A 25,683-nucleotide genomic window follows, 5' to 3' on the forward strand; every position below is an offset into this window, starting at 1 on the left:
AGCGGGGCGAGCCGGCCTCGGGAACCGCGGGGTGAGCCAGCGGGACACATCAGACCCTCGGCACGGCGGAGAGGAGGCGGGGGGTGTTGCTAAGCTACAGTTCACACGGACCCCGCCTGGCTCGTTCGTGGCCCGCACCGTGCGAGGGGGAGTGCCGGGACCGCGGGGACTGTCGGGGCGGGAGTTCGGCCCCGTCGCCTCAGCGGTGCGACGGTGTGTGCGGTGCTCTGCCGCCTGTTAGCACCGCCGGAGACCCCGGGGCAAGCCAGTGCTGTCTAGAAAAAGCCTCTGGCTCCGTCTGCACGGGGGGCTCAGCGAGGGACTCGCGCGGCAGAACCCCCTGCCCGGGGTGCCGCCCCCGCCGCGGCTGGGCAGCCCCGCCCGCCGCGGGAGTCAGCGCCGCCGCCCCGGGGAGAAGCGGACCAGCGGCAGCCGCCGGGGCCGGGGGGCTGTCCGTCCCCGCCCCAGCGGTCCCCAGCCCCCGTGCGGAGCGGCGCGGAGGGGGTGGCGGCAGCCCTGTGACTCATGCCTGCGTCGAAGCAGATCAACCGGCGATTCACGCTTTTAAAAAAGCAAATCCGAGCACTTCTGGAAAAAAAAAGGTCATCTCGCATTAAATTCCGCGGCGCGATTGGTATTCCGACGTCGTTTCTGGCAGAGTTTATAAGCGGCGGGTCGCTCCCAGGCTAGAGTCGCCCTGCCTGCCTGGACTACGGCAGCAAGAGTGTCCGCTCGCCCCCTCGGTAAGTGTCCTCTAAACAGCATCCTATTTTTTCAAGCCTTTGGGAACCTCTTTCAGGATCTGGAGCATTTTTCCCCCCCTAAAATCGGTTTGGGTCGTTGTCGTATCTATAGAGGAATAACGGACATTTTGATACAGCTAGCCCTTGAGACATCGTGTTAACCTGTTACTTCACTTCCAGGCATTGTCTAGAAAATCTCTTCTGCTTTACGGCTTTTTTCTTTTTCGTCTTAAAGAAATTAGATACCTGTTTTCCATTGAAATCATTGATCCGCTGCGTTTACGCGCGGGTGTAAATGAATAGGTAGCCACCGACTTGAAAAAAGCCGCTAACAAAGAAAGCATTCGTTCGTTACCCCGACCTTCATTTTCTGTACAAGGGGAAGAAAATAAATCGCAGGTAGCCGTGGGGACAAAGAGACGAGCTGGGCATTGACCCGGCAATTTTCGATCAGCGACTCTGTATTGGTTATCGGAGCGCCGTGTCCGGCAGGAAAGAGCCGAACATCTGGTAAGGAGTGAGGGCTGGTCCAGCACCTTCCTTTCCCCAGACAGACATGCCTCTCCTGCCATTTGCGCCGCTAAAACGAGCGCGGGCATGGGAGAGCGCTGGTTAGTGCTGGAGCACGTACCGGCCCCGATTTGCTGAAACATGTGTGTGCAAATACACGTGTGTGGCGCCTGTCACTGGACCTGGGCAAAATGCACCTTTATGGTGGTAGGGGTTTGTCTGTCAGTCTTTCCTGAATGCTTAGCCTGGCGTGTGTTTGGTAACACAGAGAAGCGGGTTCCGGTTGGGATTGTAGGTCATTTGGGCTGATGCTTTCGAAGCCCGCTTTGCACGTTGGTCTCCACTTGACGCGAGCCATATAATTGCCCACCTCAGTGGCCACCGGTATAATTGCGATAGACTTCATGCTCTGCTACATCCGTCATTCAGGCGCGGGAGGTAGCGCCCTGGCATCCAGCGAAGGGACAATTTTGCTCTTCAGCCTGTCGAGGCGTTTTCCCGGTGCGGCCGGCCCCGGCTCGTCCTGCCGCCGCCCCGGGACCTGCTCAGCTGCCGCCCGCCGGCGTCTGGACGGGACTCCGGTGTGGTGCTCCAGGAGACCAGACTGCTAAACCCGCCTTTTCTTCCTTCCAGTAAATTCCTTGCTGCCCACCTCTCAGAAGAATATCGAGGAAACCCGGGCTCTGAGGACTGGGGCTTTTCTGAAGGGATGGCTTCCTCCGCTCCCTCGTCCTCCAACGATGCTCCGGACCCCACCCCACCTAATTTACGACCTACAAGTAGGTTTTAATATTTTCCTCGTTTAAAATGTTTTAGAGGTTTTCTCCACTTAGGCACAGAAAGACCAGTTTCGAAACGAAATGTTATATCTGTGAAGCCCTGTTCCGCGCCATTAAGCAAGGTGCGGAAAGTGCTCTACACAAAGAAACCATCTTCCTACTGGGAATGGGAGAGGTTGTTCCGTGGTGAATAAAACGCTGTGAGAAAAAGACCACCTTAGCGGCCAGCGCTGTCTTTATCTTACAGCCACAGCCGCATTTGAGAGATTTAGACAATAAACTGACCATCCAGATGGCAAAAAAATCGGTATGTTGTAAGAGGTGTGGAGCAAATGAATCCCTTAAAGGGCGACGCTACACCCTTAAGGGTGCCTTAAAGTGGGTGTCTCCCCCCTACATTTTATAAATGCTAATGCTGCAGCTTCCTTTCAGCCTACGCTGAAGCCTGTAATCAAGCGAAATTTGGATGCTAATTGCAGCTTTTCAAAGCGTTGTATTCCTAATTGCTCTGATTTCGCCTTGAGTTATTGAGGTGTGAGTGGGAAGCAGAGGCTGCTGCAGGTGGATAGAGAATCAGTTTATAGCCCTACCAGGCAATTTAGACCGTCGCCTACCGAAAAAAAAAAAATAAAAAAAAAGAGGCTCGATGCTATATAGCATCAGAGACAAAGAGCGGGCAACAGTAAGAAATGAAAGGTTGTCAGGGACAGCAGAGCGGGAAATAGCTTTTACCCTGAAAGAGCTGCGAGGCACAAGCATCGGAGTCATTATTGTTATTATTCTGAATCTGGAAAAACGGGGGAGGGGGCGAGAAGCAGCACTGGGTCTTGTTCCAGGCACGGGTGATAGGCACTGCTGCCTTCGACTGAGGCGTCACACACAGAAATCGAAATAACTGGCAACACGGCTCAAAGCAAGATAACCGCTGGCAGCAGCTCCCCACCCTGCCCGCCCGGGGCTCCCCGACCCCGGGCACGGGCAGCGCCCCTGACGAGAGGGCTCCTCCGCCCGGACGGGAGCGCCGCGGCCCTTCCCCGCTCCCCCTCCCAGGGATCGGGCCGCTGCACTGCCCGCCCGGGTGAGCCGTCCTCGGCCCGGCCCCTCTGACACCTTCTCCCCTCACGCCGCAAGGCCCGGTCAGTGCCCCCCGCGCTGCCGAACCTGCGGCTGCCCCGGGAGAGGGCCAGAGGGTTTCGGCGGTGCCCCGGGCCTCGGCTGCTGTCCCCTCTACCCGAGCCCCGCTGCCCGCTTCCCTCGGGCTCAGCTGGGGCGTGTCTGGGCCGCGGATCCCGGGGCTGGGAAGGAGCCTATCCCCTCTACCGGTGCCGTCCTAGTACGACCGTCGGCGGCCCGTCAGTCCGTCCGGGGCTCAGTCATGCAAGTCCGATCATCTAGTCAAATACTATTTTTCACCCAATTAATTCCTGAACTCTTTTGTGACCCCATTTCACGCCACTTTATTTTAAGCTGCCACTTCCCTGGAGCCCCGCCAGTAAATGATGAGATGTTCGAGTCCCGGGTGCCTTTCCCTCTCCTCTGGGCGGGCCAGCATGTCACCTCGCTGATACCCGAGCCTCAGCTGCCCCGCGCCGGGCGCCACTGGGCTCGAGAATCAGCCGTTCCTCCCGGCTATGGGGCCGTGCGGGGGGTCCGGGGAGGCGGCGCGGCGGCCGGGCAGCCCCGCTGCCCCAGGGGATCAACTCTGCCCTCTCTTCCAGCTTATGACTCGTGGTGCGGCGTGGCTCACGGGTGCACCAGGAAGATCGGGCTGAAGATATGCGGTAAGTGCCCCCTTGCCTCCCCGTCCGACACCCCAACACACCCGGGGGGGCCCGGGGGACCAGCACCGGGGGCAGCACCGGCTGAACGCCCCGAGACCGAGCGGCCCCTCGGGCGCCCCCTGCGGGCCGCACGGCGGCTGGGCTGGGCTGGGCTCGGCTGGGCTGGGCTGGGCTGGGCTGGGCTGGGCTGGGCTGGGCTGGGCTCGGCTGGGCTGGGCTGGGCTGGGCTGGGCTCGGCTGGACTGGGTTGGGCTCGGCTGGGCTGGGCTCGGCTCGGCTGGGCTGGGCTCGGCTCGGCTCGGCTCGGCTCGGCTCGGCGGCCCCGGGACCGCAGCTGTGCCCTCTCGTGGGTTTGCGTGGGCCGGGATTTTGCCCGCCGGGGGAGGGACGGCTGCGGGCCCGCTGCCCTTCCTGCCACGCACGGGGAGGTGCGGGCCCCAGGCGCCCCGGGCGAGGGAAGAGCAGGGCCCGCCGGAGGAGGGGGTTTGGCCGCCTCTCGCTGTCTGAAATTTTTCAACCTTATCTGACTAGAAAATACGGATCTCCGGGGGGAAAAGATTAACGAGAGCCTTATTAAAGAGCAATTCGTCAGCTTGCTGTGCTGGTAAGATAGCGCTGGCAGCCAGTCAGCGTGCAGGCACATGAAATGCAGAAGGGAAACAAATGCACAATCAGATCGCAACGTTATAGCAAGAGATTCATTTGCAGATAACAAGCTGTCTTCCTTCTCCAGATTTCTCAGTAGCGCCTTTGCTTTCGGAGACTAACAGTCAAATCTTCATTTTCTGATGAGGAGAATAATTCAGTTTAGCCCATACCCCTTATGCATAGAAATTATTTCCCATTTTCCCCCTCTACCTCTTTGGGAGGGGGGGATGGGAAATTATTTCACGAGAGAAATGAACCTTTTTTCAAAGCAAAGGTACATTTAAATCTCCCTACTCGCTCGAGTCGAAGTTCATTCACTAAAGGTTTGTTACCTGGAAGTTTGGACTGGACAAGAATCGGAGTGCGAATGCTTAGCCCTGTGTCTGTTAGAGATTTCATTGGTAGCCGCTGGCGACATTAACGAGTAGTCGCTTAGTTCTATAAATAGCTCCTGATCTGGGTTTAATGGACCGTTTCCCTACCAGTCCCTTCAGTGGCTGGAGCAATGGGCTTTTTCACCATCATTTTAATTTAGCCCGGCAAGCAGAACTGATAAAGTAATGCGCCGTTAGGCTTGCTCCATGTTGCTAGACTACTGGGGTTACAGAGGGACATCGCAGCTTCTCAATGAGATCAAATACACTGAAAATGAAACATCCCACCATTTTGTATTTGAAAAAGGCAAAAGGGAGTGTAGTAAAGGCTTTGTGAAGGGAATTCAAAACAAGCAGTGCTGCTGTGTTTCTGGCTCGGGTTTGGTGTTCAGTTTTCCTTTACTGGCTATTTTCTCTTTTACCCTAAAAATACACTCTGAATAGTGACAGTGGTTTGGAACAGTTGGATTCGATCACGACCACTGTTTTTGCTTGTATGAGCCCTTCCATTTGAATCGAACACCTTCACAAAGACAGACAGGAAAGGTTGCCTTTGGCAAATATATAGAGTGAAGTATTAAGGTTGCCAAGAATCCTAATTAAACATGCTCAACGAGTTGATGTTTGATTATTCAGACTACATCCTTGTCCTTACCTTTCACAAGGCATCATTCCGGACCCTAAATACTGTACAGTCTCAAAGCTATAGTAAAACAGGCACCTCGGAATTGTTCTTTCTGCTTGTATCACACAGAAATCGATTAATTTTGAATGCAAACTTTAAATGAGGATTGACCTCCGAGAAAAGGCAGGTCTTGAACAATGAGTTGGTTCTTCCACCTGGGTTGTATATTATGCGTTTGACATTTCCAGTAATTACGTATCCAAGATGTATGTAATTTCTTCTCAAATAATTGACAGATTTAAGGATTAGCTTTTTTCCTCTCCGGTTGAAAGCCAGGACCTGAAAAGAGCCCGGCCGCTGCCACGCCCACACGCTCTTCGTCTCTGCACATATACACTTAAAAAAACCCCAAAACACAACAACAAAAAAACCCCAAACCAACCAAACTCAAAGCTATTTTAAAGCGGTTTAATGAACTGTCACGGTGGGCAAAGTATGGGCAGATTTTCCCCAGTGTCTGGATCACTCCCACCTCGGCAATTATTATTGCTAGGACCACTCCCGCTAACATTTGCTTGGCAGCAGTGGAAATACTGACGTAGTAAGATTGCTCAGGTGCGTCTTCAGCTGTTCGGCCGCAGCCAGCTGATGAATCCAAGCCCAGCGAGCAACGCGGCAGAGTGGGCTTTCAAAAGCAGCCGTGTATGTTATAAACTCGTCTCGTCTCCGGTGTCCGTGGGATTTATGCCATCAAGTCACGAAGCTGCTGCTGAACACCCTGGCCGCAGGGGGGGACCAGGACCTCTTGCAGCCGCCAAGGACGTGCATTCCTCGACGGCTGCGGTGTGCGCGGGAACCCGGCAGGTTTGTCCCCGACTCGGAAGCTGAGGGTCCCCGTAGAGCTGCGAGGCCTATGTGAAATAACGCTGAATTTGTGGTCACGTTGCACACCGAGAGACTCCCTCGCCAGTCTGGGCTCATTCGGCTTTTGAAAACTCGGTCTCTTAAAGAGCATCGATGAAAACGCACCTGCGGGACAGACTCACTGCTGGGAAAGGCTGCAGTCTCCTCTGCGGCAGGAGAAGCAGCTTGGACGCTATTTCGTAGGCTGCTACTTACTGGAACTCTCCTACAGTGGCCTCACTTTTCAAGCAGGATACTGATGGAAGGTTTGGCTACAGTTATGCGCTGTTGCTCCTCGGGCGGGGAAGGAGCCCTCCAGGGCCGGCCGCCGCGCTTCTCTGCAACCCGGGATGTGGGTTGGCGCTGGAGAATGTCCCCCATCCTCTCAGGGAGGAGCTCGGGAAGCGAAAGAGTCCGACGGCCCCAAAGCGGGGGCTGCCGCAGCCCCGCGGGCTCCCCCTTGTACCGACTCTCCAGCCCGTGTGATACTGCCGTGGCCGAGGGACCTGGGTGAGCGGCACGTTACTTACAGCCGGACGGGCTGATGCCGGGCGGCAGCGAGTTCCTCCTTTCAGGCTTTTTTTTCCTTCCAGTCACCACCCTCGAGCCGCCCCAGCGCAGCCCTGTGGGCCCCACGCGGCGCACACTGACGGGCCCCGTGCGCTTCGAGCCCCAGCGGGTCCCCGCCGGCTCCGGGACACGGCAACGGGGCCGAGGAGCTCCGCGGGGAACAGCACGGAGTCCCTGGGGCAAGGGCTGAGCTCCGTGCCCTGGCGCCTAGCTGGGTCAGACCCTTCAGTGAAGCCACTGCCTCGCTGGGCCCGATGCGAGCCGAACTGGAGGCAAATGCAGCCTTTCTCGGTTACTGAAGCGCTGCCTCCTGCTTTCCCACCGGAGCCTCCGAGGCACGCTCTCCTCTGCAGGCCGAGAAGAGAGCCAGTTGTGCGCCGCTGCTCCTGCAGACGTCTCTTCACGCGGAGCTCTCGCCTCTGGGCCACCGGGCGCCTAGAAAAAAGAAAGGTGGAAAATTAAAGCAAAACGAAGCAAAATGGTGAAAGAGGATCTCTCCGTAATTCAGTCTACACTGCACTTGCTTCGATATCAGCTGCTCCTCCTAACGAGCAGGCGAACAGCACTAGCTGTTGCAGGAGCTGGTGATCGCTGTAAGGACTGTTAAAAGCGGTAACAACAAAACAAAATATATACATAAGTACATACATACATACATATATATATATATATATATATATATATATATATATATATATGTTATCGATCCTGGACGGCTACTCTCAACTTATGCACGAAGAGAGTTTCCTTTAAATAGTCTTTTTCGCATTCATAAAAGCATCACAAAAATAAACTTATTAGTAGAAGATCAGTATTAAACAGCAACACGTAAGGTGTTCACTGAAAGTATGACCGTGACAAACTTGCCTGCAAGCAACCTTCCTGAAGACTCGTTTAGGCACCCGGCTGATGCAGAAGGGGCTGCCAGTCGGGTACTCCGTTTTCGGTGCTCCTTAGGGACTGTCCGGCTGGCAGTAGAGTCCGAGGCACAGGTATCATTGCCAGGAGCTGTTGGCCCAGCGACTCGCTGTCCCTCCCTTTTCTCTTACGGAGATGCAGCCCTTATGCCTGTCCAAGCTACAGGGGGCCCGGGTGGGCCGGCTGTGGGCGCTCGATGGGACTCCGGAGAGCAGTGACACATGGCCGGAAAGCGGAGGGCGCTGGCGAGAAGCGGCGTCGGGGAACGTGGGTGAGCGAAGTCTCAACACTGGTTTTCCTCCCTGCTAAACCCTCCTCTCTGGCGGATATCCCCATCCGCGACGAGCCTTGGTTTCGATTGTTGCTTGTTTTGAAAGAAAATAAAGAATGAAGGAGACCGGCGCCGCTACGGTGCTCCAATCATACAGACGCGCTTGCTGCAACCTGGGAGGTCAAAATTCGATGCCTTCTTTAATGACGAAAAGCCCGACAGTATGCGTGTTTTACCAGGCATCAGTGATTTAATGGATCAAATCTGGAAAATTAATTTCTCTCCCTGCCCTGTTAAAGTAGATGGGTCTCATTACTCGCCACAGACCCTGCGTGGCACTCACACCCATAATTCTTGGGGTGAGTGGGTTTATTATTGCCGTCACACATAACAACGGCAGTTCTGTTCGGTCCTGGGCGCCAGAGATGTGTCTCCAGTGAGAGCGGAGCTCCTAAAACCCCCGGGGATGATTACTGTTAGTATCAAAGCATCTTTTCAGGTGGAAAATCCACATCAGTATGTACTGATAATAGGAAGGTGGGTACTACCGGTGTTCTTAGAGCTCTGGCACTCTCAGGGTGGCTGCTCCAGAATGGCTGCTTGTTCTCATGCCTTTTGTGCGTGAGAGCACCACGAGGAGAACTGAAAACGGCCCTGATTTTAATCATACATCATTGCCCCTGTCTGCTAGGTCCATAAACTTCGCCTGCAGGCTGAAATAGCATTGACTCATCCTGAACTCTCTTCCAGTGGCTGATTACTGAAGTGGAATCTGTCTGATCGACTTAATAAGAATTTACCACTGCACTAAATGACGAAATTTTGTTTTTTGCATGGCTGCGTTTTTGCAGTTGATGGCATTTTGAACTCTCCCTCCTGGAGGCAAATAACCTCCATAAATACTCTTATTCCTGACTTCATTAGTCAGATCTAGAACTAACACCGCTTTTAACTGCTGTCTAGAGAGCTGCTTTAGATATTTCTAAACATGTTGGGAAGTGAGAAAACTCTGACCTGTGCACCTTGCAATAATAATGTAGGGTTCCTGCAAAGGACCAACAGCCTAGAAGACAAGAGCCGGATTGTCAGCTCCCTGAAAGAAAGGCATCAGTCCTCCAAGAGCATGCTGGCTTGTGAGAACAGCGAGAAGGAATCCAGGTTCCGGCGCACCGAGACAGACTTCTCCAATTTGTATGCCAGAGGTAAACACTTTACAGCTTCTCCTTGCTTCAGCTCAGGCACGTCCCTTAATAGTGTTGCCCTCGGCTCCCTCGAACTGCAGCCACACTCAGACCGCGCTTTTGCTTGGTTGTTTTTGAAGGAAGCTCTGTGTCTGTGTTTGTTGGGGCTGTACTGACAATGTGTACAAGTTTGCTGAAGTGCAGTTTTACGTACTTTGGGCTGATCCTCTGTAGCTCAGCTCTAGCAGTCCCTCTGGGCTTACTCCAGATCCAGCATCCAGGGGGAGAGTAATTTTATATTTTATGTCCTCCTTAATAAAATAGCAATGAAGTGGTCTGTGACTGCTGGTACAGGTCCATTGACAAGAAGAGTAGGGAAGGGAAATGAATCCTTTTGCGGGACAGAGGTGGGGACGTTGCAGAGGAAGGGCAGGTGCACATTTGGGGTGCTTTCAGACCAAGGAAAGTGAATGCCTCGCATTGCATAGCATTAGCATTGCAGGGCAAACTTTTTGACAGAGGCACCTTGAAGGTGCCTCTGCTGTTGCCGTGGGTGACTTCGCGTCACCCTTCCCTGCCGGGCCAGAGGGACTGGGAGCCTGCCTCACTGCAGCCAGGCTGTGCTGGGGCCACAGCTTCCAGGTCCTTGAAGCGCTTCAGGCAGCCGAGGCTGGTTCATTTCCGCTTCTCTTTCCCAGAGCAAATGCTGACAGCCGCTTTGCCCTACAGATTTGTTGCCCTCCAAGAATGGTGAGGAGCAGACCATGCAGTTCCTTCTGGAGGTTGTGGACATCCTCCTCAACTACGTGAGAAAAACATTTGACAGATCCACCAAAGTGCTGGACTTCCACCACCCGCATCAGCTCCTGGAGGGCATGGAGGGCTTCAACCTGGAGCTTTCGGACAACCCTGAGTCCCTGGAGCAGATTCTGGTGGATTGCCGGGACACGCTGAAATACGGAGTGAGGACAGGTAGGTTTTTGCACACTACGTAGAGAGTCTCTCCTGGGACTTTTCTCAGGCTCGCGGCGAAGTGAGAGGGATTGAGCTCATGGAGGTAAGCCCACATCCTCTCCACATGCGGGACCGTGCTTGCCCAGAGGCTTGGCTCCAGGGCTATCTATGGGCGCTGGAAATGTCTCTGCTCAGAAACTTGAGTTACTGATGCTCCATCTGGAGCAACGGGTAGAGAGAGCTCCGTGCTGTTTTCAGAGCACAGAAACAAGTTTTTAAGACGTAATCTCTTTCACTTGATGAAATGCGAGCTGTCTGTATCTCCGGGGAGCAATATCATTAGGTAAATGAGAGCATAAATTACACTGAATTTGCAGTTTTTCTTCTTTATGTTCATCAGACGTTTAATGAAAAAGAGACTGAAATCCTAGGAATCATCAATAAAGGAACCCTGTGGATTTCAGCCCATTACCCAGGAGCCCTGCCTGTCCAGGTCCTTCTGAATCAGACAGAAATACCGGTTTATAATCACTTCTTTTACTGAGTGGTAGCCAGACTCCAGAGCAAAGTTAAGGCTCTTTCAGACTACCTGGCCTTTTACATCTGTATCCACGGAAATCTCTGCTGGCAATAAGCCCTGACTGCTGTACATACCCAAGCAGGTCAGGAACAGGAGTGATAACGGAGCAGGTGCCGTGTCTCCCCTCCCCAGTCTTGCTCAGATGTTTTGGGCCAGCTACCCTCTTGAGCACCGCTCGGTTCAGCGCCCAGAGCGGGCGGTAGTTTCCCCCCGGAGCTGGAGTGGCGGGCGGCGGGAGCTCGTACAGGGAGGCTATTGCCTGGCGGTCTCTGGCTGGGCTGCTGCGAGCCATGGCTCCTGAAGGGCGAGGCGCAGCTTTCTGGGGGGGTTAGTTATGCAGCTGTGAAAACCCAACGCAGTGCATTCAAGGAACAAAATCTTGAAACAGATGTGGCGGTTAGCGTCCTGTCTTTTTTTTCCTATTTACATGGTGGTTTGATTTACTCACAGGAGTCAGGAGCATACTTTGATTTTGTACCCTTAATCAAAGGGGAGCACATTTCGCTTCCAAACGCGTGAGTTGTTGAACAGGTGACAATCAGCTAAGCTAGAGTGGCTGCGCTCTGTGTGCTTGCACCTTTACTCCGCTATCGATCGCCCCAGCATATCGAGCTACCTCCTCCCCTCCCCCCAACCTCCCCTGGAGCTCTCGTGGGACCGGCAGGACCTGTCCCCGGGAGCTGAGAGGCAGGTATCGACCAGACATGAGCTCAGTTCAAAGCAGTACCTGGTGCCGCTTTAAAGAGCTGCTCGGACCGTAGGAGGCCCAGAACACACGCCCTGGCTTCCCAGGCTCCCGGGGCTCACATTCTCTCTCAGGCGCGAAGCTCCCTTTAAAGCCACCGGTGCTGAATTTGCAGCAGAGCCTTAGGAGACCGTGGGCTCGCTAACAGCTTTGGGAGGTCAGGGAAATGTCGCTTAAGATAATTTCTCAGTCCGTGATGGCAAGGGAGAGAAGAGCTGATTTGTAAAGCAAACAGCTATGCCATGGTGGTATTTCTGGGCTCTAGCCCTGAGCCGCTGGCTCTCCGGGGCAAGAGCTGCCCGGGCGCGGCGCACCCTCTTGGGGAATTGTCGCGATGTGGCAGCGCCGGCAGGCTCACGCCTCCGAAAGGTTCCTGCTGACATCGCTCGGAGCAGAATCGCATTTACTTCTTCATGTCAAAAGATGCTGATTTTCCCAGTGTTGAGCCGAATGCGACGTGACAGGTCCCTCCAGACGTCGAGCGCTGATTCCCCTCTAGGGGGCTGTCCCTCGTGTGCTGTCTGCGTGTCCTTTCCCAGAGAGCAGAGAGAAGGTTTAAATCGTGACATCTCCCACCTCCCCTCAAAGCCCGTTATCAGGTGTTAGGAATTTCTTCGTTTCATGCTAGAAAAGTAGGCACTCAACATTATTGCTTATAAAAGTCGTTAAAACAACTCCGGCTGAAATAGAGGAATATTATTTACTTCGGCTCTGCAGCAAATCCTTTGTTTAAGGAAGTGAATCCTAGCTTTTAAACCAAGTGGGCAAGGGACCGAGCTGAGGAGGTCTTGGAGGACCCTCTCACACCGCTGCAGCGGGTCGTGCCACGCTGGGACATTCCCGCCGAGACCCCACGAACGCCGCTCCCGTGGCCCTGCAGCTCAGGAAGCGACTGGCTCCTTCGCACTCCTCCCTCATTCCTGCAGTCCCCGCTCTAGTGGCTGAGCCTTCCTCTCTTTCCTCATTCGAATGCAAATGAACCCAGCACCTGCAGATTGTTTCCGCCGAGGGTCCCCCACAGCGTAACTTCGCCCGAGTTCACAGCACGACCGAGGTGGAGAGGGGGTTCTGGAGATGGACTAACCTTGTGCAGGTCCCAGAGGTGTTTTACAGGCTCAGTCTGCTCTGAGGTTTTTATCTTAAATTTAAACTCTAATTATTCCATCCAGGAGCTCCCGCCATAGCGGTTTTTCAAGTTTGTAATAAGACATCCGTGAATGTTGGCTAAGGGTCTCCCCATAAGCAAGACTTGCTTTGAAAACTTTGCTGCAAGTGTTATGGCTGCAAAACCTGTCGTTGCTGTCAGAACAGTTGGACGGTTCAAAACTGAAACCTGTGACACGTCAGTGGAGTCTGTTCTAAATTGCTCTCAATTCTCATTCCAGGTCATCCTCGCTTTTTCAATCAGTTGTCCACAGGACTGGACATTATTGGCTTGGCTGGAGAGTGGCTGACATCAACTGCTAATACAAACATGTAAGCAGTGCCTCGTCAACAGCGTCTGTGACTGGTGCTTACAGGGGCTGTGTGTATCATGGTAGATATGTGTTGTCACAGACATGAATAATTTTCATATTTAGATGATGATTGTTGCATCTTCAATAAAACTGTCTCATGTTTTTCTTAATGTAGCAGTAATACAGTGAAAACAGTTATACAAAGCTGAACAGTTTTACATTTCTGATAAATAGAAATGCAAATATCCCAGAGTACACGGTAAGTAAAACATGATTATTCTAATATAATAACATGAAATTATTTTTTTTCTTTTGGACCAGTCTTCTTTATCTTTTTCTGTTTTGTTTTTTTTTTTTTTTTTAAAGCTTTGTCTCTAGACTGAGTAATTCTACAACTGTCCATGTATTAACACTAAAATACAAAATATGTAAAGATTTATTGTTTTTTTCTCCTGTTGACTTCAGAGATAGCAGGCTTGAGGCAACACCTTCTCCCGTTTATGTGCTGGTAAAGAAATGGCTTCTGGGTGGCTTCAAGATGATTAAAAATGTAACACTGAAAAATAATTTGATGATAATGAAGAATTTAGTCTGAGAATAATAAAGTTGTGTATAAGTGAATAAATGGAAGTATAAAAAGGTAAAAATTAACATTGGAATGTAACAAATGATAAAATCTTCCTAATTTTTCTTGACCTCAAAGTTAATGAAGGCTGAAGGTCAACATAAGGTACATTTTTGCAACGAAGAGTGCAATTAATGGAAAAAGCCCCCCACTAAACAAAAGAACCTTCTAGTCAGTTTTTGTTTAAATTTTGATTTCTATATGCTCAAAAATGTGATGGGAGTCCAAAGGCTGCTCTCTTTTAGTCCTGTATGGGATGTGTTTTAACTCTAAAGCTACCTCTGTTTTGAGTAGTTCATTGCTAATTCTGTGTCGGAACACAGAAAATGTATCTGCAGATTGGAAAGGAACAGTATTTTCACTGGCCTATCCATGAGTACATGGTTTCTTAAATATACCTGATTACTAGCAGTTCTATGTAGATTATGAACTGTGCCTGTTTTGTGACATCAGCAATAAAGAACACCTAAGGTGCTCCAGCCAAAACCAGCCTGCTCTTTGTAATAATCATCTGATTTAGTTCTCTGTTTGGTAAAAATTAGTATGAGACATTCAGATTTAAAAGCTAATTGGAAAGAAATCCTAGCAACATATATTTTGATTGTTAAATGAGTATTGTGAAGTGCTTTACAGGGCTTTTAAATGCCTTTTTAAACAGCACAATTAAAAGTGAAAGAAATTCCAATCACATTTCTAAAAGAAAACTTTGCTTAACAGTTGTTTCTCTGTGACAAAAACGTACTTCTGAGTACCCCTTTCCCTTTGACTAACTTACTTATCCCAGTTTATTTATCATTTTGTAAGCAGTGAAATTACACAAATTTGATAGGGCACAACCGAATTCGGTTCTGTGGCAGACTGTGACAGGTTTAGGAAATATTGCCAACGGTATTAAGAACATTGCACTCATTCATTCACTTCTTAAATAGTAACTCTTCTTTTAATTGAGGTTGCTTTTTCCTTTATTTGTTTTTAAAAGTAAATTTAGTTTTAAATTGAGCTAGTTCTGTAAAGCTAGTTTCTGACTCATTTATACTTTAAACAAGATCATATCTTGAAAATACTTCTCTGTGAGCATGACAATTTACTATCTATTTGCTTGTATAAGGTCTAGTAAATGCAAAATAATACATTACTCTCTTTTTTCAGCAAAGCAAGGTCAACATGGTGTGCTTTCAAATAACAGTAATTGCAAGTAAGGCTAAAGCAAGATGCTTGTAAAATATGATTCAAAGAACTGACAGAGAAGGTTGTTAAAAATAGCCAAAATCATCTCTGTGAGCTCTGGGAAACATATTATTTGTTTTGAACAATGGTCCAGCACACAAGAGCAGGTTTTGACCTTTACCTAGAAACTGTTCTAACCTATTTCAGCTACGTAAACACGTAACACACAAGTGACAGTAGCACTGAATTATGGCAGAGAAGGTTTTCCATTTGTTATTTTTTCTTTTCTGCAGATAAACAATTCTTAAAATGTTTAAGAACAATTAAAAATAAGTTTTCTTTTGCAGATGAGTTTTGAATAATCAAAACTCACTTAAAAATTTTAATTATCATTAGAAAATATTACTTAAATGTCATTATGAAGATAATATATAAAAGTCCCTTATTGACTTGGACATAATGCATCCATGTGCTATTCATAGCGCTAATCATGAGACCTTCAGGGTGGAAATTTCAGAAGCTGCCATTATTCATCCAGTTCTAGGGTTCTGCAGTTCAAGGCATTCTCTCACCACGCAGCAGCCAGCTGGGTTAGAAAGCAATAGTATTATCTGGAAGTTCTCTTTGTGCCCACTGTTAGCTGGAACGTGAGAATTATATTGGTGTTTTCAGTATTATGCACATATGCTTATGAAAATACAGCATAGAAAATCGATGTACAATGCTTTATGCTTATTCTCAGAATGCTTTTTGCATACTGGCAAGCAGGAGAACAGGTAGCTAGAATGATTTGGTCTGATAAAGTGATTTGCTTTTTAGATGAGAGCAGAATTAAGCCAGCACTGGCTTCTATCAAAAAGTGCCATTTATTTATTCTATTAGTAAAGATCTGACACTTGGGACTGTTCTAGTTAATTCATAGAAGTGCCTGTAAAGGTTGTAGCTGTATGGAACATCTAGCAAGTGTTTTTTGTTAAGAGATTGATTCTGAAGTTAGATCATCCCTTCTAAGCCAAACACAGTTTTTGGGTTTAACTGAATTTTTCAATGTCATTTAAATTTAAAACAAGCAAGTTTGAGTGAACTTTAGCAAGATGTGATTTGTAAAATCACAGCCATCATCTAATACAGCTGCACTGGCTTTGTAATTTATAATCATCTGCACTCTTTTATTTCTTGTCAGTTTTTGGAAAATCAGAAAATACTTACAGAATAAAATAAGCAAATACTATGTTACTTGTATTTGAGTATATTAAAATTCCCCTTGTGAAGACTTGATATTTTATATACAAAAAACTTGCTTAGTATTATATATTTTTTCTACAAGCCTATAAGTCTTCTGGAAATTATGTAGAGATCAGTGTGCAAGGTCTCAGGACAAAACTCAAAATTTAAAATATTTAAAGTATTTAAAATATTTAAACTTCTGGGGAAAAAATTCATGTTGACTTAAACATATCTTTTATTGAATTACAGTGATCTATGCTCTGCCGAGTTCCTGTTGACTTCAGTTGATCATTCTGCCTAAATAAAGATTGGAGTATGTTCTAGTCTTGCAGTGCTTAAAACCAAACCAAAACAAAAACCCCCACTGTTAGCAGACACTGATTCATTAATTTTGTCTATTTGTAAATAATGGCAGCACCCAAACTTCAGATCAGTGTTCAGCTGTCTCTGGCAGTTCTAATGATAACAAAAGCAAAATAACTAGTGTTTTGGCTTCTGGAAATAGTAATTACAACAATTAAAGAAATTACAAGTGTTTAATCTTAAAGGAATTTTTAAAAATGGTGGTGGTGTTTCTCTAATGGACTAAGGACACACAAGGATTGAAGAAAAAATTAACTGTTTAAGTAACCAGTGTAGCTGTAAATAAAAACCAAGCTTTTTCAGACACTTGTTTTCTTCTTAATATCACCTGCCTCCTTCAAGTCTGCCATACTTATTCTTAAAATATCATTTTGGTATTAAAGAGACAACACATACATTTTGATGAAATTATTCAAGTGGAAGACATCAGTCAAATCTGAAGTGTCAGGATGTCATACTCTTACAGACTCCTTTGGAAATCATAAGTTGATTGTTTTGTTTCTCTCTGCTTCCTTTTTTTCCTTTTTTTTTTTTCCCATACAGAGCAAGCAGAGTTTGTTTACAGCAGTAGCAATTAATCCATGTACCTTGATCACCAAAAGTGGTTGTATGGCTGTCACTTTCCATCCATGTATCTGACTGTGACATCAGGGCATACCAGGCTATGTAATGTTTTTTTCCCTCATTAAGTGGATACAGTAGTTGACTGCTGACTCAGTTTCGGTAATTGGTAATTAGAAAATCATCATTTATAATTACTCTTGACAGTTATTGATCACACTGTATTGTAGAAATAAGTTGTCCTTGGAGATCATCAACAAAATAAATCCACATAATTAATTGTACTTAGACTTTGAAACCCTAGCTCAATACTTCTAATTATGGTTGTGTTTAGCTCAGTGAAGTTCACCGTTTTCATAAAGATTTGGAAGTATGTTATTCCACAAGTGTGGAACTGGCACTTTGGGAAACAATGTTTTACACAGTCTTGTACAGCAGTCAGCAGGCTATGATGATGAACATTAGGTCTTACCTTCATTATATAGAAATCTGCAACTAACTAATACTCCAGTTTTTATTCACCAGTACTGTTTTCCTGAGGATTTTTGCTTGGGTAAAGGTTGCAGTATCAGGACCCCAATTTATAGGAAAACCTAGAGCATTTACAAAGACTCATAGACTGAGAGTTTATTGTGTGTTTTTAGAATTTGTATCTGATTTTTTTTGTTTGTTTATTTAATTTATCCATGCAGGTTTACCTACGAAATTGCCCCTGTTTTTGTCCTCATGGAACAAATAACACTTCGAAAGATGAGAGAGATTATTGGATGGTCAAGTAAAGATGGTGATGGAATATTCTCACCTGGTGAGTTTTTCTTCTCTGTTTTTATGGTTTGACTAAAACTTCAAAAGGTAAAATAAACATAAACTGTGTCTGAATATCCAGACTATCTGCAACACAAAGTAATGACTCAGTTATTTAGAAGTAGGAATGTTTTGTTTAAACATCCCACAGAAAAGCTGGGGGAAAAATTATCTCAGAATATGGCTACGTATTATGGCTGGTCAACATTTTAAGACTTGATTAGGAGTGCTAGTACATAGTTGGGCATTTAAGCAGTCCTTTTGCGTGCTTCATTTCTGGAGGTGCTGAGCAATCACAGTTCTTGCTGACCAATAGTTCTTGAAAATCACGTACTGACTTCTTTGGTGGACAGTGAGGATTTGGGCTCACAGTCAGGAAAAGGCTGTGGTGTCACTTTCTGGGACATATTGTCTGGAATATAAACTGGCTGGATTCACAAGTATGATTCCAGTATAAAGACCAAGATAAAGTGTCTTCCCATGAAAGTGACATAAAGGCAGTGAGCAGTGACAGAAATGACTGATGATAAGCCATGTGGAAGGCCTGAGCCAATGTGTGGACAACATGGGCACCCAGCAGAATTCCATTTTCTGGGCTTGGCATGAGGGGACACCATCCTCTTGCAGAGGATAAAGGACAACACCACTTCCATTTGAAACAGGCCACATAAAGCCTAGGAATGCACACTTGCTTGATGTCCAGTCCTATCTGCTAGAAAAATACAGATCTTTCCCAATGTTCTCATCAGTAAGAAATATTAGAAGGTGATGTTGTCCTAGACTGATGGATGAGATTGATCTTCCTAAAGCTTGAGGTCTGCATCAAAGAACTGACCTAATTGTAGAGGGCTGTTTTTAACAGCAAGCCAAGAGAAATAGGTGTTTTCTCTCAATTCAAATTCTCCAAAAGTAAGTGTCAAAATACATTAGCTGAATTGTAGCCTGTGAAGTGCCTTTCCCATAACTGACCCTAAGGAAGTTTACAATAACTAGCTCAGCTGTAGAAATGTACCTTTAAGCCACTACTTCTATGTCTACAGTAAGATGGGATATATCCATCCAATATGTGACGTTTCTCCAGCCTCACAGAAGTTGATAAGTTCCTGTTGTTCTTGCTAACAAGAAGTTGACATGCAAAAGCCGCACAATGAAAGCTGAACTTTTTTGGAATGTGTTAGAAAATGTTAGCAATTGAAAGAGATGACAAATAGGAAATTCTGACTATCACTATGACTTTCCAGAGGGTCTGTCCTATGCTATTTAGACAGATGCCTGTGCATTTCAGAAATATACTTTTTCATAGTTCACTGCCACTTTCACTGCATTATGCAAAGGAGACTTGTATGTCTTTAGCATAATATGCATTTTTTTCATTATTGTGATTTTATTATTCATTCATTTATTCATTCACAGGAGGAGCTATCTCCAACATGTACAGCATAATGGCTGCACGTTACAAGTATTTCCCTGAAGTCAAAACCAAAGGCATGGCTGCAGTCCCTAAGCTGGTTCTCTTTACCTCAGAGCACGTGAGCTTAATACACTGCTAATTCTTAATTTATTGATGTATGTTGTTAAAATACTTCATCATTAAACCACCATCCCGTTTAATGTTCATATGTTTGCTGCAGAGTCACTACTCAATAAAGAAAGCTGGAGCTGCACTTGGATTTGGAACAGACAATGTGATTTTGATAAAATGCAATGAAAGGTAGGGTGAATGCTAAGGGTTTGATAGATTAAATGTGTTCATCTGTTAAATTTTTTGTATTGTGTTTAAGGACTGATTCAGTACAGTGTGTCAAGTTACTAATGGCCTGTTGAGAAAATCCTATTAAAGTATTTCAGCTGTAGGTAGTATTTCCATATGCATTCTTTAATTTTCTTTGTCTTTCTGTTTCTATGATAATTACAGAGGCAAAATAATACCAGCTGATTTGGAGGCAAAAATTCTGGAAGCAAAACAAAAGGTTTGTGCTCTTAAAAATTAGTCCTTAAATGCTTGGCCTAGTAAAATTACCCCTTCCTTTGAAGCCTGAGGGCTAACATTAAAGAACATATTATAATGAGATATAAATGTCATCATAATATTTTCAGATGCTTAATTATACATTCATGCATTGTTTAGGGAATTATCTATATGTCTTGCTAAGGTTTCCATTTTCTGTTTAAAAACAAAGTATTTTTAACTCTTGAACCACATCCATATTTCATGACTTTAAAAAATAACTTTCTGTGGCAATACATGGAAAAAAGCATGAGAACACGAAACTAAAACTACTTTTGTCCAAAATTTAAAGTTTAACCAAAACCATAAAAAATTCTATAGAACTCCAAAAAATCATATAGATTTCATGTGTGAGACTGCAGGGTTGGTAAATATAGCCAGTAAGCTTAATTTTTTGATGCATTAATTATTATTTCTTGAGTCATTGCAGTGAAAAATCCATTAATTTTGTACAAACAGCCAAAATTAGAGCAATCTAGATTATTATTTTTTTATTTCTTGACTTCCTTACATTTGAGCACTCTATGAAATTGCAGTTCACATTTATTTCATTTAAGTCAAAATTGTCTTTCTTTCATCTGATAGTTCCAAATTTATTGCTTTTGTTTTGGATTCCTTTGTTCTGTTTATTAGTAGATAAGGACTAAAGGAACAATTTCAGGCCTTCAAATCACAACTTACAGATCACATTTAATTAATTTTCCCTTATACTGCTATAAAAGTCACAACTTTACTTGGCTATTGCTAGTCTTTTAACATCGTTTGAATCTCCTCACTGAAAAAGATTAGACAGAATAATATTCTTTATCTTCTAACTAGTTAATTTTGTGAAGTCACAATACAACAAAAACAGAGTTTGTTCTTACCATGTATATGATTAGTTAGTTTCTACTGTGTACCTTTCACGTGGGAAGAAAAACTCTTTTAAGGCTGGAAAATGAGATAACAAAGTTTCTGATATTATTTCCCCCTTTTTTTCCCTGAAAGAGGTTGGCATTTATATATAATATTTTTATTTTTATTGTAGGGATACGTTCCTCTTTTTGTAAATGCAACTGCAGGCACAACAGTATATGGAGCCTTTGATCCAATACAGGAGATTGCAGATATATGTGAAAAATACAACCTCTGGCTCCATGTAGATGTAAGTAACTAAAAAAGTGCTGCTATTCAAGCAAAAAAGGATTTTTTTTTACATGTGTTTTTTCTTGAATTAAAATATTTATTACTAGATTCTGATTAATCTTAAATATGTTGAGCTTTTTCAAAAAAATGAGTCTTCTCTTTTTTCTGTCTCTTCCAGGCTGCCTGGGGAGGTGGACTCTTAATGTCCCGAAAGCATCGTCATAAACTGAATGGAATAGAAAGGTACTACATGGTGCTTATTTGTAATACTGTTATGCAAGTACCTTCATAAGGTACATGACACTTCACAAATTCATGAAAATATTAATTTGATACATTAAGGAGTTTAAATTAAACAAAAGCGAGACAGACAGGAGAGGTTTAGACTGTGAAGATTGAAACAATACTACAGAAGAAAACAGTGATGTACCATTGTGTGAAAGGTAAGTTTTCAGCTGATTTGAAGGGGGATAAGGATATTACTTGGCAAAAAGAAAGGGAAATTGTTCTGTGCATATCTTTGAAGGGATCATAAGTCTGGGAAAGGATGAAGAAGGATTTGAGGAAAAAATGAAGTGGGAGAACTAGACAATCTCTGAAATGTAGGGCTTTGAGAATAGCAGTGATAAATGAGGAATCCAGGGAAGGTGTTTGAGCATGGATACTCATGATGGGAAGCCATGACATGGTGGGAATTTGTAAAGGTTCTCTCCTGAAAGATGTTTGTTTTTTCAGAAAATAATGAGTATTTTCTGCCTGAAAATGAGTGTTCTGTAAATGAAAGGTTTTTATATATATATATTTATATATATACAAACAAAAATACTTCTTTTTTTTAAAAATACAACAAGGAGAGGAACACAGGGAGACTGAATTAGTAGAAATTTTTAGGGGCATGTTTCAGTACCTGTAAAGCTGGAAAAGACTACGATAGCTGATACTTTTCTGCTGTGCTGGGGAGAAGACTGAGGTCATTTACAGGGAGGCCAGAAAGGGTCACTGATACTCACCATGTCTGAGAGCTCAGGGGCCTGTGAGTTACATGAAACAAGCAGGAAACTCTTGTAGAGGTCAGAGTGAAGTCTGTAGAAAAGAGCACACGGGTGTCCCCAAGTACATAAGCCAGATTATCAAGATGCCCACTGAGACCAGAAGCCAATCTTTAATAGATAATTGATTGAACCCAATTTAAAGAGACAAAGCATTTGTGTTCGTAGTGATGGCAGAATGAAAGTATGACTCTCTCACTGTCCCTTACAATTCAGACTCAGTAGTCATTCCAGGTGTAGCCTTTGGCACAGTTGTTCCCATATTGAGTGATGACAAACCTGTAGAAGATACAATGTTTATAACCCCATGGGTGTCTCTAGCTTTCCTCTGAAACTGCTCTATCATGGAATGCTGCCCATCTGAATAGAAATCAGAAAAGCAATGAAGAACCAGAAACTTGTTTTCCATCATTGCAGTTATCAGACTCCAGGGAATCAAAAAATATTTGAAGCAAGCTCTACCCATGTACTCTTAAATTAGCACCAAATTGCTTCCTTGAGTCAACTGTACTGAATGTGAGCACCACATAAAGATGTAAAGTGAGTACAGTGAGTAAGTCTCTTCCTTAGGGAAAACAACCTTTCCTGGTGTTGGGCATCTCAGACAGTAAGTGAAGAATAAATACAATGTAAGGAATTGTGTACAGAAGGACTGGCAGCAAAACCATGCAGACCGTTCTGTCACAGGGACGGCAGGGTGTGGTGTGGCAGGAGTACTCTGAAGTAGCAGAATCCTATCAACCTCTGCCCAGTCCAATTTGCTAGTCACTCATGGCAACATGTCTAGTATAAGGCCAGCATTATGAAATAATTTTCTTAAGGTACACAGGGTTGGTCATAGGACTTTGGCACACCTCTTTTGACCTAAGGTCAACCCAGAGGCGCTAATTAAGGCTTTAATTTTAAGTAAATAGAGAAGGCAGCAGGCCATGATGCGTGAAATTATTTCTTTCCTAGTCAGTTATACGGATCTTCAAACACGGGATGGGGCCCACGTGTACTGTGTAATTGCCTGTCATGAGCCCCAGCTGGGGTCTGTTGCTGACACTCAGGTCATACTTGGCCTGCTTGCAGACATTGGCATGAAGGACTGGCATGCTGCCATGGTACAGAGCTGGGATTGCCTGTGGTGGGATAGCCTCTGGCTGGCTGGCTGCACTGAGGAGAGTGACATCTTCATGTTAAAATAAACCTAATGCTCCTTGCGAAGAGTGACTTAAAATTGTCTTTGTTTGGAACCCTGAACGTTAAATAAATGTGCTAAACTGAAGACATGGTGTTTTTAAAATGGAAATCAGCTGTTAGATAAATTCATGTTTCTTGATTACTCTACCTGAACTATTACTGAAGTTTTTTGAAAGATAAGTGCCTCCTAAGTCTGAGCTATGTATCTGCTGGTTTGCACCACATAAGCAGGAGATTTTAGAGGGATGGTGAGCTGCCCAGGTACAGCACAGCCTGCAATGTTCTTTTGACTGAGGGGTGCTGCAGTTTAACCTAGCACAGACAGAGGTTGGAATCGTATCTAGAAATTAATGGTCCTCATACTGGGGTGAAGATATCATTGTGTTGCTCAAAATGGAGGAACAGTGGTTATATCTGTGTCCTCTGAGAGCAAGGTGTAGAAGAGGAGGAAATACCTTTTCATTTTCTTTCAACCACATCGTAAGAATACATGAATAGTCTGTGAAATACCATTATGTGATTTCCTTCTGTGGAAAATGCAGTGAATCAAGGAGACATTTGGCAATTAGTTACTTAGGGCAAAGAGGTCAATGAATGTGCAATGTTGGCGCATTTATTTTAGCATCATCATTAAGCCGTCTAGGATAGTATGTTAAAAATACAGAACATCTCTTGTGTTTGACTAGTAAATTAGGGGATCTTGTGCATTCACTTGTGTTTACATGTAAAAAGTTTTAAGCTTTACATACAGAATGTTAGGATTCTGATGTAAAGTTTTAGAGCCTTTCAGCAGTCCATGGGCTCAACAAGCTGGAGCTGTGGCTCTAGCTGGGAAAGCGGATAAGCATGGAGAGTGTCTTTTCATTTACTTGCTGGTTTTCCAGCAGCTGTTCAACAAAGAACTGTATTCTCCCAGAATCCATATTGGTCCCTTAATTCTCTGACACCCCTGCTTTCCCCATCAGTACCTTGAAATGAGAGAACACATCAAACTGGTTTTGTTATTTTTGTTAGTCCTACTTCTAGAAGTGGAGTCTTCTGGGGGAGATGTTACTGTATCAGCTAATAATCTGATACTAATTAGCTGATATTAGTAATAATATAAACTAATCACAAGTCTGACATTGCAATGTTAAGGCAAAAAAATTCCTTTCCTGGACAGCATAGCTGGGAAAGAAGACACTTGAGACAGTAATAACCTCCATACTGATATCATCATGGTCAAAACTCCATGTATTTCCAGCTGAAAGCAGAAAACAAAGGTGACTGCTTCAGGTTAAGTTTCTGAATTCCAGACCTATCTGAATGTGTAATTTTTTTGCAGAGCCAACTCAGTCACTTGGAATCCACACAAGATGATGGGAGTGTTGTTACAATGTTCTGCCATTCTTGTCCGGGAGAAGGTCTGCCTTATATTTAATAATTAAACATTTAAAAAAAAAAGAAAAGTAAATACCAAGCCCTACTTTTTCAGAGGGTATTGCAAAATCCATTTAATTTCAAAACTTTATTTGGAAGGAATAATTGTGTGGATTTACATTGTGTTTAGGAAGTTGTTTTATCTTTCCTGGGTTTTGGGGGCTTTTTTTGGTTAAAGCTGTAGGCAATATGGATCAGATCTTTAGCTGTTGGGTCTTTGCTTATTCTAATAACAATAATAGAGCCACGCTAATATACTTCATCTGAGCACCTGCCCTGCTGTTTCTATGATATACTGAACATACACCTTTGGTCTCAGTACTTAGTAACAGTCTAAACTTCTTAAATAAAAAACAACTTTTTTACCTTACACAGTGGTTTAAAAGTTTCTCAGTTCTGTTGAAAAGAAAGCATGCTACTTTTATTATGACTCTATATTTTTAGGGCTTTCATCTAGATTCGTTGTTGTCATCAATGAAAGCAAAACCAGTGTCTTATTTCTCTTAAGCAATAAGTATTTTCCTTAGACGATAAAAAAAACAAGTCATATTATCTGTGGATAGGACTAATTATACTGTTTACTAATTTCTGGCATGTCAATTGCTACTAGAAGAGTTTAGTTGAAGAAGTCATCCCTGTGTATAGAACTAGGATGGAAGAGTTGTGAGTTCCAGCCCTAGGTCTGCCATTGCTCTTCCAGTCGATCCATCTCTAAAGTGAAGACTGCAGCACTTATTTCCCTCTGTAAAACACATCTATTGGAGAGAAGCACTAGCCTTTGTTTAGTGGTATGCATGCTTATTGTGCTAGCTATTGCAGGATTTTGGCAAGAGTTTTTGTCTTATATGAGAATTTTGATAGGTGTTTTTGTATTTATCAGACAAACTGGTGTTCTTTGAGCTTCCTCCAAAAACCACCAATAAGCCCTAAAGGAGATGTAAACCATTTTAGAAATGTCATATGTGTAAGATTTCTGTGAAACATACAGGAATTTGCTCCTCTGTGTTTCCTTCAGTGATTTTTACCAGTAATCCATAGATTTCTATTGGTCTGTGAGCCATATTTATTTGTAAGCAAAGAATGTCTGATTTAGGTAATTTGTACCTATATT

General features: G+C 44.9%; 1 protein-coding gene and 1 long non-coding RNA gene across 2 annotated transcripts in view; one reads left to right on the forward strand and one right to left on the reverse strand.

Moving 5' to 3' along the window:
• The first annotated feature begins 445 nt into the window (after positions 1 to 445).
• Positions 446 to 25,683, forward strand: part of GAD1 (glutamate decarboxylase 1) — a 32,322-nt gene continuing 7,084 nt past the window's right edge. Inside the window, exons 1-13 of the mRNA XM_051787427.1 lie at positions 446 to 743; positions 1,887 to 2,032; positions 3,751 to 3,813; positions 9,163 to 9,324; positions 10,033 to 10,275; positions 12,968 to 13,058; positions 17,675 to 17,787; positions 19,200 to 19,315; positions 19,418 to 19,497; positions 19,702 to 19,756; positions 20,822 to 20,938; positions 21,098 to 21,162; positions 24,478 to 24,556. Coding sequence (XP_051643387.1) covers positions 1,963 to 2,032; positions 3,751 to 3,813; positions 9,163 to 9,324; positions 10,033 to 10,275; positions 12,968 to 13,058; positions 17,675 to 17,787; positions 19,200 to 19,315; positions 19,418 to 19,497; positions 19,702 to 19,756; positions 20,822 to 20,938; positions 21,098 to 21,162; positions 24,478 to 24,556 — 1,254 coding nt within the window. The 5' untranslated portion in view covers positions 446 to 743; positions 1,887 to 1,962. The remainder of the gene's footprint in view (positions 744 to 1,886; positions 2,033 to 3,750; positions 3,814 to 9,162; positions 9,325 to 10,032; positions 10,276 to 12,967; positions 13,059 to 17,674; positions 17,788 to 19,199; positions 19,316 to 19,417; positions 19,498 to 19,701; positions 19,757 to 20,821; positions 20,939 to 21,097; positions 21,163 to 24,477; positions 24,557 to 25,683) is intronic.
• Positions 13,347 to 17,668, reverse strand: LOC127471078 (uncharacterized). The gene is made up of 3 exons (XR_007904546.1): positions 16,818 to 17,668; positions 15,404 to 15,471; positions 13,347 to 13,595 (listed from the first exon to the last, which is right to left on the reverse strand). It is a non-coding gene; the product is annotated as an uncharacterized LOC127471078 (long non-coding RNA).

Source organism: Manacus candei, unplaced genomic scaffold, assembly GCF_025592945.1.
Source record: "Manacus candei isolate 608988 ecotype Guabito, Panama unplaced genomic scaffold, ASM2559294v1 h1tg000023l, whole genome shotgun sequence".
NCBI classification, from domain to species: domain Eukaryota; kingdom Metazoa; phylum Chordata; class Aves; order Passeriformes; family Pipridae; genus Manacus; species Manacus candei.